Genomic DNA, 12,523 nt, shown 5'->3' on the forward strand with positions numbered 1-12,523 from the left:
CTGTGGGCAGGGGGCTTTGGGCAGGGGGGCTAGAGAGAGGGTGCAGTGAGCTGCAGGAAGTGTCTGTGGGCAGGAACTGCAGGCAGGGTGTAGGGGGCTGCAGGCAAAGGACAGGGGGTTGCAGGCATGGTGTTGGAGGCAGAGGACTGCCAAGATAGTTCAGGTGGGTGCAGGCATGGCTTGTGGGCAGGGGGTTGCAGGCGGGGTTCATGGGGCAGCAGGAAGGGTCTGTGGGGAGGGAGCTGCAGGCAAAAGGCTTGCAGGCATGGCCCAGGGGGCTGCAGGCAGGGTGCTACAGGTATGGGGCTGATGGCCCAGTAAGCTTTGGGCATGGGGATGAAGGCAGAGGGTTGCAGGTAGCATGCAGGAGTCTGCAGGCTGGGGGCAGCGTGCTGCATTATGGGGCTGTGGGCAGAGGGCTTGGGCATGGAGCACTAGGCAAGATGCAGGCAGCTGAGGGCAAGAGCTCTAGGCACAGGGGTGTTGGCAGTGAGTTGCAGGCAGGGGCAGGAGGCAAGGGTCTGTGGAAATGAGGCTGCAAGCAGGATGCAAGGGGTTGCAGGTAGGGATGTGGGTAGGGGTCTACAGGCAGGGTGCGGAGGGCTGTGGGTAGGGTAGAGTGGGCATCCAGCATGGGGATGCAGGCAGGTGGCTGCACTGGGCAGGGGGCTGCAGGCATGGATCTGTCAGCAGAGGTCTGCAGGCAGGGAGCAGATGTTTGCAGGCAAGTGGCTGCAGGCATGAGGCTGGGAGCTCTAGGCAGGATGCATGGGGCTGTAGGCAGGGCAGGCAGGGATCTGTTAGCCTGGTGCTGCAGTCAGAGTGCAGGGGGTTCTGGTTCTGGTTGTTGGGCTGCAGGCAGGGGGTTCTAGGCTGGGTGCAGGGGGCTGTAAGCAGGGAGTTGTGGGCAGGGGGCTTTGGGCATGGAGCTGCAGGAAGGGGGCTGCAGGCAGGGTGCTTGGGGCTGCAGGCAGTGGGCAGGAGGTGGCAGACAGGGTGCAGTGGGTTGCAGGAAGGTTCAGTGGGCAGGGGCTGCAGGCAGTTTTCAGAGGGCTGCAGGAAGGGTCTGTGGGCAGGGGTCTACAGGCAGTGGGCAGGGAGCTGCAGGCACAGAGCAGAGGTTTGCAGGCATGCAGCTTTGGGCACAGAGCTCTAGGCAGGCTGCAGGCAGGATCTGTGGGCAGGGGGCAGGCTGTTGCAGGCAAGGGTTTATGGGCAGGGGTCTGCAGGCATAGTGCAGGAGGGTGCAGGCAGGGGGCCTGCAGGAATGGCATAGGGGGCTGCAAGCAGGGTGCACAGATATGGGGCTGATGGAAGGGGGCAGCAGGTAGGGCAGAGCAGGCATCAGGCACGTGGATGCAGGCAGAGGCCCACATGCAGTGCACAGAGGACTGCAGGTAGCATGGAAAGGACTGCAGGTGGGGGCAGGTTTGTGCAGGATGTATCCCTGCCTATCACATCACTGAAGGGAGTGCAGCAGCTCCAGGGCCTCCCTGATCTGCTCTGGCAGAGCTTCTCCTGCCCCACAGCACTACCCAGGACCTCTCCTTTCCTGGCAGGATAAAGGCAGCCCACTAGAAGGGGAAGAGAAGTGTCAGCTGGTGGGACATGGGGATGCACCCTCTGATGATGATGGCCTGCTGTCACCTGTAGAGGGTGACATGGGAGCACCGCTTGACAGGTATCACAAGAATTGCATCATGAGCTTATCTGAAGAGTGCCTGGTGCCAGGCAAAGGACACACCATCCACCTCACTGAGCAGATGCTGCTAAAAGGTGAAGCCAAGAGCAAAGGTCTGAGAAGGTCACATCTCCCATGGCTTCTGCAGGAGGGGTGGCTGCTGAAGCACATTTGCCACCCGTAGGGGACCATACCAGATGCTGCTGGTTGGGATCAGCAATAGTATCCACAGGGATGAGATAGCAAAGGATGCTGGAGAGTCAGTTGGTAGGTCTGGATCAGCAAGGTCCATGGCCAGGCACAGATGTGGCCGTGGCCTAGCTGGAGATGGCTAGGAAGGGACTGAAGATGGCTGGAGATGTAGCTCAGGAAGGGACTGAAGGGCCAGGGCTCAGGCAAGATGGGGCTCCTGGGCCCATGGGCAAGGAGCATGGGCCAGTCAGGGCCATGACAGTTTCCTCCTCCCTTACAATGCGGCTGTATCCCCTCCTGGGCAGCATCACAGACTAGAAGAGAGATGACCTGGATGGGATAGGGAGGGACAGGACAAGAGCGGAAGAGTTTTCTTAGGTAAATGTATCCTCTGCTGTCCTTACTCCATCGCTGTGCAGGGCAAGGTGTGACTTTTCTTTTCACTGTGCTCTTGGCAAACAGTCCTGCTTGCATCCATGCTCATGGGGGGAGTAAAGGGACAGGAGAGCAGAGGAGGGAAGAGAACAGGAGGGGAGCTGCCTTGGATTTGCTCTGGATTAGCAAGTCTTTGCGAAAATTAGGTCTGTCCGTGCTATTCCTCTTTCCGTTCCCCCTCCACTTGGCAAGTTTTCCCTCAACTCCCATGTGACCTTCCTTAACTCTGCTTTCTCCACCTTCATCCCATCAGGGGTAACATCAAGCTGGACAAGCCCCAGGAGGTGCCAGCCAGCAAAAGCATACAAGGTGGCCCAAACAGGGCCAACACAGAAGCTCCTGGCCCCAAAGGTGTCAAGGTGGCTGGGGCTGGCCAATGGCTTCATGCACAGGAAAGGTCACAGTTGCAACATCTGGTTTTGGGAGCCTTGGAAACCACCACCACTGGGATGCCAGTGTTCAGGCATCATGCTATTTTTGCTTTTCTTTGCCTTTCAGCAATCGCTCCTCCACTTTGATGTGGTTTCTGCTATCCTGGATCTCACTGTGCTTGTCAGACTCCTCCGAAAGCACCCTTCCTTTCCAGGGGAACAATCTGCAGGCAAAGCACAACCCATAGCGAAAAACATTGATCAAAAGAGCTTTAAAGTCCAGTGAAAGCCTCAATCCCTGCAGATGTGTAAATGCAGCAGGGTGACTGACTCTGGGTCAGGCAGCTGGAGCAGAAGGGACTGAGTTTATCATATCCTGCTGTCTTGCCAAAGCCATTTAAACACACTGGTTGCCAAGCTGCAGCCTGAGGAGCAACTTGCCTGGCCAGCACAAAGCCACAGGCTGTAAGGAAGGTAAGAGCAAAAAACAAAGCACAAAACTGACTGGGGGGGGGGGGGGGGAGAAAAAAACCAAGAAAACAACATTCAGAGTTTCCAGTTCTGCCTTTTTCCCTCAGCCACCGGAGAAAAACAGCCCCAAATATTTAACAGGCAAATCAGAGAGCGCAGCCCAAAAAAACACATGCAGCTCTGCAACAGCCCAAAGGACACTCCATCCTCCAGTATAAGCAGCACTGGGTACAGCCCCAGCTCAGCCATGCAGCCACAGAGCCACCCCCCAGCCAGGCTCAGGCAGGGAAAGCCAAGGCTTCTCCATCCAGCTGTAAAGCTGCAGGGTATCATAGCCACCTCTGCCACAGAGCAGGGCAAGCGCTCTGTGACTTAAACCACAACAGCTGCACACAGTGCACTGCAGCTGGCTCAAGTTTTCCTGTGCATTTAAGTACCTTTTTTCTTAAGTTTCTGGGTTGGCGGTTTTTATCAAGTCTCCAATATTCAGACTAAGGAGTAAATACGCACCCCCCAAAAAAACCGCCACCCCAAAAGCCCTGTGTGTGGAGGAAGCATTGTTTTTTGACAAGACAGAGCTGGCCACCAAGCAGGAAGGTTGATCTCCATCATCATGCTGAGCAGAAGCAAAGCCCCAGTTCATGCAGATTTGACACCACTGAGAAGAGTCAAAACAAATACAGGCAGACTTGAGAACAAACATTTAAGCAAAAAAAATTTATTTAAGGAATACTTTTAGTAAGAATAACTTAAAACCAATCATGGCCTCATGCTACCTTCCCCCCTTAACCCAGCAGAGGCTGGTGCTTGGCCTCTGCTTTTCAAGGAGACAAGTCTTTGCAAGTAGAATAACCACCCAAAGAAACAGCAATATTCTCACTTCAGCATTACAGATTCAAAGCAGGCAGCCTAGGAAGGATCTCCAGCTAAAGGAGTTCAAAGCATGACAAACATGTTCCAACAATGCTCTGGCTGCAGGAAATGTAAGAATATAACATACTTTGTGAATATAACCCTCCCCACCTCCTGCATGGATAGCAGAAGAGCCACTGGGTTCACAAGACTAGAAATGCAAGGCCCAGCTCCATCATGAGCACAGGACCTTGCTCTTGCTACTAACACTTGGCAATGCTACAGGGAAGAAGAGAATGCCCCAGACGAAAAGGAAAAGAACACAAGACTAGTTGAGTGATGAAGGAAGCATCAAATCAGAGAGGAGCCTGCAAAGGACATAAAAAGCCTATCAGGAGCCAGCCACTCCCTCCTACCCTAAAACAAAAGGGGAAGCAACAAAACAAAGGAAAAATTTCAATGCCGTAGGACTTCACAATATGTGGTGTGGAGAGCAATCATCCTCACATAGGTGCTGCACAGAAATGACAGCCCATCAGAACACAAAGCTATATGAAGTTGCTGGGCAGGGCAACTGTGTTTTAAGGCTGTTCAGGAAGGGGAAGCTGAATGCCTAGCACAGCACCAGGGGCTTGTCTCCCACCTGACCAAACACCAATGCTGCTGGAAGATCTCCCTTTGGATAACCAATGCTCCCGGCCAGAGCATGGGAAGGAGCAGAGCAAATGCCCCTTGGGCAGTTAGAAGCATGCTGAATCAGAGCCTTTCAACACTCCAAGCCTCTGAGCAGCCTCGTGAGCCACTGAGATAACTACAGTGACAGGCATTCCCTGAATCTTTCCTGCAAGATTAACAGTTGAGATCACACACAGCAACAGCTTTGGCTTTAAACACCACAGACAAATGAGAATGAACTGGGAAAATCTCACATTTCTTCCCCCTCTTCATTGAGCATCTTCCTCAGGAGCAGGAATCAGACTAATGTGCTAGCAGTTCCTTGACCTTTCCTCTCACTTTGCCACAACTGCTGACTAGTTACACACACAAAAAATATCTTACTGCCATCACTGGAGCAGGAGACAGGCAGGAGACTGCACAACAAATGCCTATCATGCCAGATCTCACACGTAATGTAGGTACGAATCTAAAAACATGCCCACCTCACCATTTCAAGTGAAGACCCTACTGTAACTCCGCCACTTGGAGAGTGTACTTACATGTCTGTGGGAGAAGAGCCTGAAGTATGGGAAGGAGAAGCAGAGCAAAACAAGCTTTCAAGACATAGCCTTCGGTTAAAGAAAAACTCCCAAGAACTGTCCAACAGTGGAAATCACCCAAAGACACAGGCACCGCAGCTGGACACAGGGAGTGCACAGTGACAAAGGCAGAGCAGCCAGCCTGGTTTTGGCATTTAATAGATCACTCCAGTCCCACAGAAACGGGACTGCACCAGTTTGGAAGAATAGGAAGGTAGGAGACAGAGGAAAACAGCTTTTTATACTCTCCTCAATGATTGCCCAACTGAGAGAGAGTCTATGCACTTTGCTGGGGCAGCATAGGTGATGTGCACAGTGCTCCCAAGCAGCGAGAGGCTGGGGAAAAAAGTTCGAATCAGGAGGTGATCAGTAGTTCTGAGAGGCAACAGGGTTCCAAAGCTAAACCAAGGCAGAAGATGACACGCAGACTCCAATCTCACCTGGAAGTGCACTCCTTCCTAATTTGCTTGGCAACTACCAAATGAAAAGCCTAAAGATTATTAAAGAAACACAGAAGGCCAGAGGATCAACATCCCAGAGGAAGATAAAGGAAGAGGGGAGAGGAAAAAAACGTTGCAGTGTGAAGAGACAGAGGAAATCACACCAGCAATTGTGTCATGTTGCTCCCAAGCCCGTTAGCAGCAGAGGAAGATACCACAATGCTGACTTCCAGCTTAAGTTTCTTCTTTCTACAGCAAGATGAGATTTGAGTGCTTCAGACCACCTTTTTCCTTTCAGTCCCCAAGTGTCCTGCCCCCCAGCCTCCCCAGGTCTCTCCCTCCAGCCCTGCCCTTCTCCGTTCAGGCAATCTTGGCCAGCCATTTCTCAAGGCCCTCGAAGTCAGCATCTCCCTCCTCTCCCTTGCTGCCCCGAGCACTGCACTCCACAAATTCCACCTTCATGGGTAGCTGGGAGAAGTCGAAGTCCTTGCCCTTCTTCCCCAGTTGGGTAGGTCCCCCAGTAGCTGAGCCATCCAGACTGGTGGGGGCTGCAGAGCGGGTCACTCGTAAGGTATTGCTGCAAGCAGAGAAGGGAAAGGGTCAAGAACTGTGAAGCAGGGGAATATTACCTACACCATGGCTGCTGAGATATTTTGGACCCAACTCTGTCAGCAGGATGCCAACTACACCAAGGATACAAGGTCCCATGGCTCTGCCCTGTGAGGCACAGGCAGGGGCAGGCACTTTGGCAACTTATCCTAAAAACCTGCTGGAAGGCACAACTGCAGAGAGGCTCCAGAGAGCAAGACAGACAAGAGGCCACTCAATAAGAGGGTGCTTAAACAGGTTTTGTTTTGTAATAAACAGCAGCAAGAGTCAGGCGATGATGTCCTCATCTGAATTTCCCCAATATCCCTGTGGCAGACACCAGTCACCAGGAATTACACATGATTTAGCTCACAGGGCTCAGGATCTGCACTAGTTTAACAGATTAACTGGGAAGAGAAAAGCACCCATGATATCAGGCACCATGCAGGGCCTCACCCCACTGCCACTTGAGTGTGCCAAACACCTTTGGGGACTGAGAGGGGGATCAAGTCTCCCCACTGCTCCCGTGAGCAATGTTTGCCCAAGGACCAGGCTGCAATGTCACTACTGCTTCTGCAGCTTGCTGCAGCATTTCAACTCCCTGCCACATGTGGAGAGGAAGGATGGACCCCCTTGTCCACACTCAGCAGGCATCCAAGGCAGAAGAAGCATGGGGAGATGGAACAGCCCAACAGATGCAGAGGCACCGCGACCTGACTGCCTCCGAGGTCTCAAAAAGCAAGGCTAGGGAAGTTAAGGGGCTGCACTAGGCAGAGATGCAAAGAGCAATCTCTCCCCGGGTCTTCAACTGCCTAGTAGAGCCTCATGGCTGGACTGCTCCATCTCTTCCAGAGACAGAGCAGTCTGGCAGTGCCTGCTTCTCAGTCAACCCCAGCTACTCCTTATTCACAGGATGGAGCTAAATTAATGGGGCACAGGCAAAGAACAACACTGCCAAGAGCTATGAGTTCAGGAATAAGAGAGGACACTTCCTTGGGTTCTCCACACAAGGACATCCAAGTACGGCAGCGCAGGGAGGAGGATGACAGCAATCTGCCAGCCTGCAGGAATAACACTGCCTAACGGGGAACATATAACATACCTAGAAATCCAACTTCTACACACAGGCAACTGGAAAACCAAGGAATGCTTATTTTCCTGGAGAGCTTGAATATGTGGCAACTAATTCCCTTAAAAACGGGAAGGTCAGGTATTCAGCCTGGAACAGGCACCAGCACAAATAACCCTGCTGCCGTCTACTGGCCGAAGAGACTGTAGAATCACAGAATCATTTAGGCTGGAAAAGACCCTTAAGATCGAGTCCAACTGTAAAGCTAACACTGCCAAGTCCACCACGTGGCAACAAGATGGCCAGATCCCACAAACATGCATTTATTTGGAGACCAAAGAGCTACACTCCTCCTCCTACCTCCAAGACCGCCTTCCCATTAACTGCAAACCAGCAAACAGGTCCCACAGGCAACAGGAAGGCAAAATACCCCGTTCTGAGTGTGTGTGAGAAAGGAAAATCTCTACTAGATGCTGGTGGAGAAGTCCACCACAGCACAAGAGCTGCACATGTCTCTCCCAGAGCTGATTTGACCCAACTACAATTAGGGGACTCACAGACAGAATCTTCATGCAGAGAGATTAAATATAGCTTAAAAAAATCATCTTCTACTTGCCCTCTCCCCAGATGGACTTGCCAGCTGTTGACAGTGCAGCTCATTCAGCTGGCAGCTTACAATGTAGCACAGTTTACAAGCCACTTTCTCCTCCTTCCACTTCCTCTTACAGCTTAAAATTAGCAACAGATCATACATCATTTGTCTTCCCAGGTTAATGTCCTTCCTAGGGGGGATACAGAGCCAACACGGGGTCCCAAACAGGCTCCTGCAATGCCTGTTAGCAGACCAGGAAAACTAGATGGTGTTTCCCCAGCTGTCAAGCTTTGTGTGCCAAGCCCTTTCATGCCAGAGTAGCCCTGCAAAAAAAAACCTGTGCCAGTACAACCAAGCAGAGCTACTGAGATGTTCACACCACTCACAGAAAGTCTGACATTTGGAAGCCAACCCTGCCTGTACCTGAGAGAGGACAGTGCCCTGGGCCATGGGAGGTTATCCCTTAGCCTAGGGATGGCAGCTTTTAGGAAAGGATTGGGATGTTGTTTCTCCAACCCACAGCTTCTAGGAGGCAATACGCTGTCTGTGCCTACTGCTTTTTTGCATGCTTTAGCAAGGAGCAATCTTCTCTCATCCTGGTTACACCTACACAGACAAAACAGACTGCTCTGTTTCTACAATGAACTTCGATGTGGCTCAAGGAAGCTCACGGTAAGAGATAGAAAGGAGAAGAGAGAATAGAGCAGCTCAGAGGGTTTAAGATCCAATTTCATACTTACAGCTCTTTCTCCAGCTGCTGTTGAATAAGTTTTGCTGATTTTGCCATTGTGACATCTAGAGACAGAAAAGAAAACTAAATCAGCTCTTTGGTTTTAGGTCAGAATTCAGAACCTGGTTCCTCCTCCTAAAGGTACGGTAAGGCCTGCACACACTGTGCAGTCGTAACAGTTACTGGGACAAAGATGGCTGTGTCTGCACTAGGATAAGGGATGCTGGAGCTTTGGGTTTGCAGGCATGAATGGGAGCAATCCAAACGTCTGGTATAACGTAGGGAATTAATTTCTCTTTGCTAGCCAGTAAGTTGCTTCAAACAGAGGACAGGGTTTGATGTCTCACTCACAAGGCCCAGCATTCTCACCTGTCCTAGCATTATGGAGCTCAACACAGTGCTTTTTAATCTATGACATGTGGACCCATGAAGGCCTCAGGCAGCTCCTGAAGTAGGGCATGAAGCAACTAAGAAAACCAAACCTGATACTGCCCAAAAGCTTCAGATTGTTATACACGGATCCACATCTTCACTGTAAATGCTTGTAGGGATCTGAAAATCTAGTCCTTTTCAGTAACTGGATGTTCCTGCTAGTCCAATCAACAGAGAATATATAATCTTGGCAGCTGAATGGCTGTCTGATTTTAACATTGAGGCTACCAAATGTGTACAGATAGTTTATTATGCTCAAGCTGATGCTATTTTCTGCTGCCTGCAGATTCAGGAAGACAGTTCTGCACAAGCAGAAAGCCACCTGCCTTACTTAAGCCCACCTAAAAAGCTGCAGCTCTCCCAAGTGGTGCTCCACTATGCTATTAGACACACCTGACTGAAGAATTCTTCCAATGGCTGCCAGAAATGCTCCTGCTGAGCAGTCCAAGTTTAAAACTAAGTTCTAGCCTTCATTTTGCTGAAATCCCAACTCCTAAGAAATTCAGCACCCATGGCATGAGCCCCTATCACTCAAGGACTGAATCGAATGTCCAGCCCACAAGGCAGCACACAATACCTTGCTTATTGCAAGCGATCAGCAGCGCGGGTGCATTTTTGAGCACAGTGCTATCGACCAGGACCTGGTACAGGAACTCCGCCACATCCTTCACCTCCCGCTGGAAAGCCACACTGTCCACCACAAACACAATGCCTCTGGAGGAAAGAGGGAAGAACATGTGCTGGGCCTGAATCTCTCCCACCATCTTCCCCTGCAAATATTCCAGCCTGGGCTAACCTACTAGTTTCCACATCTGATCTCAACCAACCCAAGAGCAGGTTAGCACATGCTGGATGAAATATACCCCATGTCCAGCCCCAGCAGGAAATCTTTCCCTCTCTGCCCCAGGGATACACCACATCCCCTAACCCTCCCTGCTGCAGCTGCTTTGCCTCCTGATGCACTACAAACACAGGTAAGCAGGAAAGAAGAACAATAACTAACCCCTGCTATCCCACAGCACAGCTCTGACTCTCAGGGTACCATCACACAGAGCAAATCCAGCCCAGCTCAGAGCATCCCCAGCACCGTCATTTGGTTTATCCCTTTCCGAAACATCACCTTCCCCCTCCTCCCCTGCCAATCTCCTCCAAGTTACCTGGCTGCAGCCTTGAACCTCTCCAAGAACTGAAGCCGCAAACTCTCATGGCCTGGAAGGTCGATTAAGGTCACGTTAGCGCTCTGGGAACAGAAGCAAGAAGGTATCAGCAACACCTTATCTAGGGGTACCTGTGATCACGGACCAGGGAAAACCAGTCTGATTTTGGATTCCAGTTAGCCTGGCATTGAGGCAGCAGTGCATGAGTGAATCCCCATAGCAGGCAGAATCACGTGACTCTCCCCAAGGTGCAGTCTTTCCACCAGCCCAAACAATTCTGACAGGCAAAAGAAATGCTGAGGAACGACGTTCATGGTCTGGACTCAGTAAAGAGGGTGCCAACACCAGCAAACCACCCAGCAGAGCCAAGAGGACAGAGCATGACCACAGAGAAAAGAGAATGTTCAACCCATTTCTCATCCACAGTACCTGCCCCTACAACTACCACATGCACAACACGAGTGACAAAGCTTCATCAGTCACCTCTCAGTACACCAGCAGATTTACACCATCCCTGACAGCAAGTAGATCCCTGCACAGCAAAACCATGAACTCCTGTCCTGCAAGTCCCTGATACAGAATGCTAATCCCACAGTCTCTGAATCAAGGTTACCTATTCACGCACAGAATCTACCCAACTGCAAGACTACCTAAACACACAAAACTTTGCTGGGAATAACACAAAAATGCCTTTGCAAGACACTTTTTTAACTGAAAGCTACAAACATTTCCCTTTCCACAGGCTGCCAGCCAGAAAAAGCAGTGACTTTAAAGAGAACAAATGCCTCTCACATGCTCCTGATTGAGATGTGGCAAAGCAGGGCCACGTCACCATTCTCAAGATAACACTCGTTGTTCTCGAGAGGGGAGAGAACACTACACAAGACCCTACCTACTCACTGCTCTTGGATTTTAACAGAACCCTTGCCTACAGTTTAAAGAAAAAAAAAGCAACAGTCCGTATTGCAGCATTCCAGCACCTCTCCCCCTCCAAATCCCTCCTGTCTGCTCAATCTTAGAGACACAAATACAAAAAAAAAGCCCTGCACTTCCCTTTACTAAGTTTTCAACCTCTTATTATCACCACCGTTACTGAAGATTGCCTCAGAGAAGCCACAAAAACATCCTCTACAATTTGCCAGCACGTAACATGCTGCCAGCTTTCACTGCCACATGTACACCCAGCAAGAGAAAGAAACTCTTCTGAAACAAAAGAGATCAGCATAAACTGAAAATAACTAGGTCTGTGGCAGCCCAAGACCTGAAAGTAACCCAAACCCTTTTTGAGACCATATGAAGTTCAGCTGGAGACTCTTTTTAAGCCTGCTAAACCTGTTAAATTCAGGTTTTCTTGGGAGACGCAGAAATTACTGCCAAGCAAATATACCAAACACAACAGAACAACATTCCCTCACAAATCTCCCTCCTGCTCCGAACCACACTGCTGTCCCCACAGTGCCATGTGTTTTACTCCACTTGTAAAAGCAGCTCCTTTTCCTCTTTTATAGAAAAAAACACCAGACACTACCCATCTTTCAAAACACGATACACAGACATGGTTTTCAATCAAAAAGGTTTCACAATTTGACAAGCAAAGAAAAAAAAACCTGCAGAGACGAGGAGTCCTAATACCTCCCAGTATTTTCCTACTTTCTCAGTGCAGGTTGCCTAGAAAAATCCTACACTTGGACCAAACCGGGCACTGATTTCGAGCTGGGAAGACTGAGCAACACAAAAAGGATCAAGCCAGGTTTAGCAGAGAGAGCAGAAAAACAAAGGTGCCAGCTGGCTGTAGCAACCACGCACAAGTTAGAGCCGAAAAAACTGCCTGCTCACCTTGTCATTGCTGACTCTGTAAACTGCGGAGCTGTCGGTTATCGAAGTCTGTGTATCACGGTATTTGCCTGTCAACAGCTGTGGAAAAAAAGTCATTTTCAGAGAAAGGAGGCTGGAGGAACACTGGCATCGCCTTTCATCCACTCAGTGATCTGTAAGGGGTAACAGACTTAAGACACCTGATTTCAATTTACGTGCATGAAACAATTTCAGGCTTTTTCTTCCCCAAAGAATTTAAAAAGCACCCGTTAAGGAAAAAAAAAAATCTACTTATATACCGAATCTCCACGTTTCTAAAAGAAGGAAGGGAGTGTGCCTGCAAATCCCACAGAGCACCTCCACCTCCGTGCGAGAGGACGCCAGGCGGCTGAAGCCGGGCACCTCCCCCGCCCGGGGCCCCCTTCGCGGCCGCTACGCCCCC

The 12,523-nt window shown here is 50.5% G+C and overlaps 1 protein-coding gene across 1 annotated transcript in view; it reads right to left on the reverse strand.

Annotated features, from left to right (window-relative positions):
* Window positions 1-3,920: 3,920 nt before the first annotated feature.
* The window catches only part of TF (transferrin), a 26,521-nt gene continuing 17,918 nt past the window's right edge, over window positions 3,921-12,523 (reverse strand). Inside the window, exons 21-25 of the mRNA XM_010561285.1 lie at window positions 12,103-12,180; window positions 10,267-10,349; window positions 9,687-9,823; window positions 8,688-8,742; window positions 3,921-6,275 (exon numbers count right to left, since the gene is read on the reverse strand). Coding sequence (XP_010559587.1) covers window positions 6,059-6,275; window positions 8,688-8,742; window positions 9,687-9,823; window positions 10,267-10,349; window positions 12,103-12,180 — 570 coding nt within the window. The 3' untranslated portion in view covers window positions 3,921-6,058. The remainder of the gene's footprint in view (window positions 6,276-8,687; window positions 8,743-9,686; window positions 9,824-10,266; window positions 10,350-12,102; window positions 12,181-12,523) is intronic.

The sequence above is a fragment of the Haliaeetus leucocephalus genome, unplaced genomic scaffold (genome assembly GCF_000737465.1).
Source record: "Haliaeetus leucocephalus isolate CR32 unplaced genomic scaffold, Haliaeetus_leucocephalus-4.0 Scaffold143, whole genome shotgun sequence".
NCBI classification, from domain to species: domain Eukaryota; kingdom Metazoa; phylum Chordata; class Aves; order Accipitriformes; family Accipitridae; genus Haliaeetus; species Haliaeetus leucocephalus.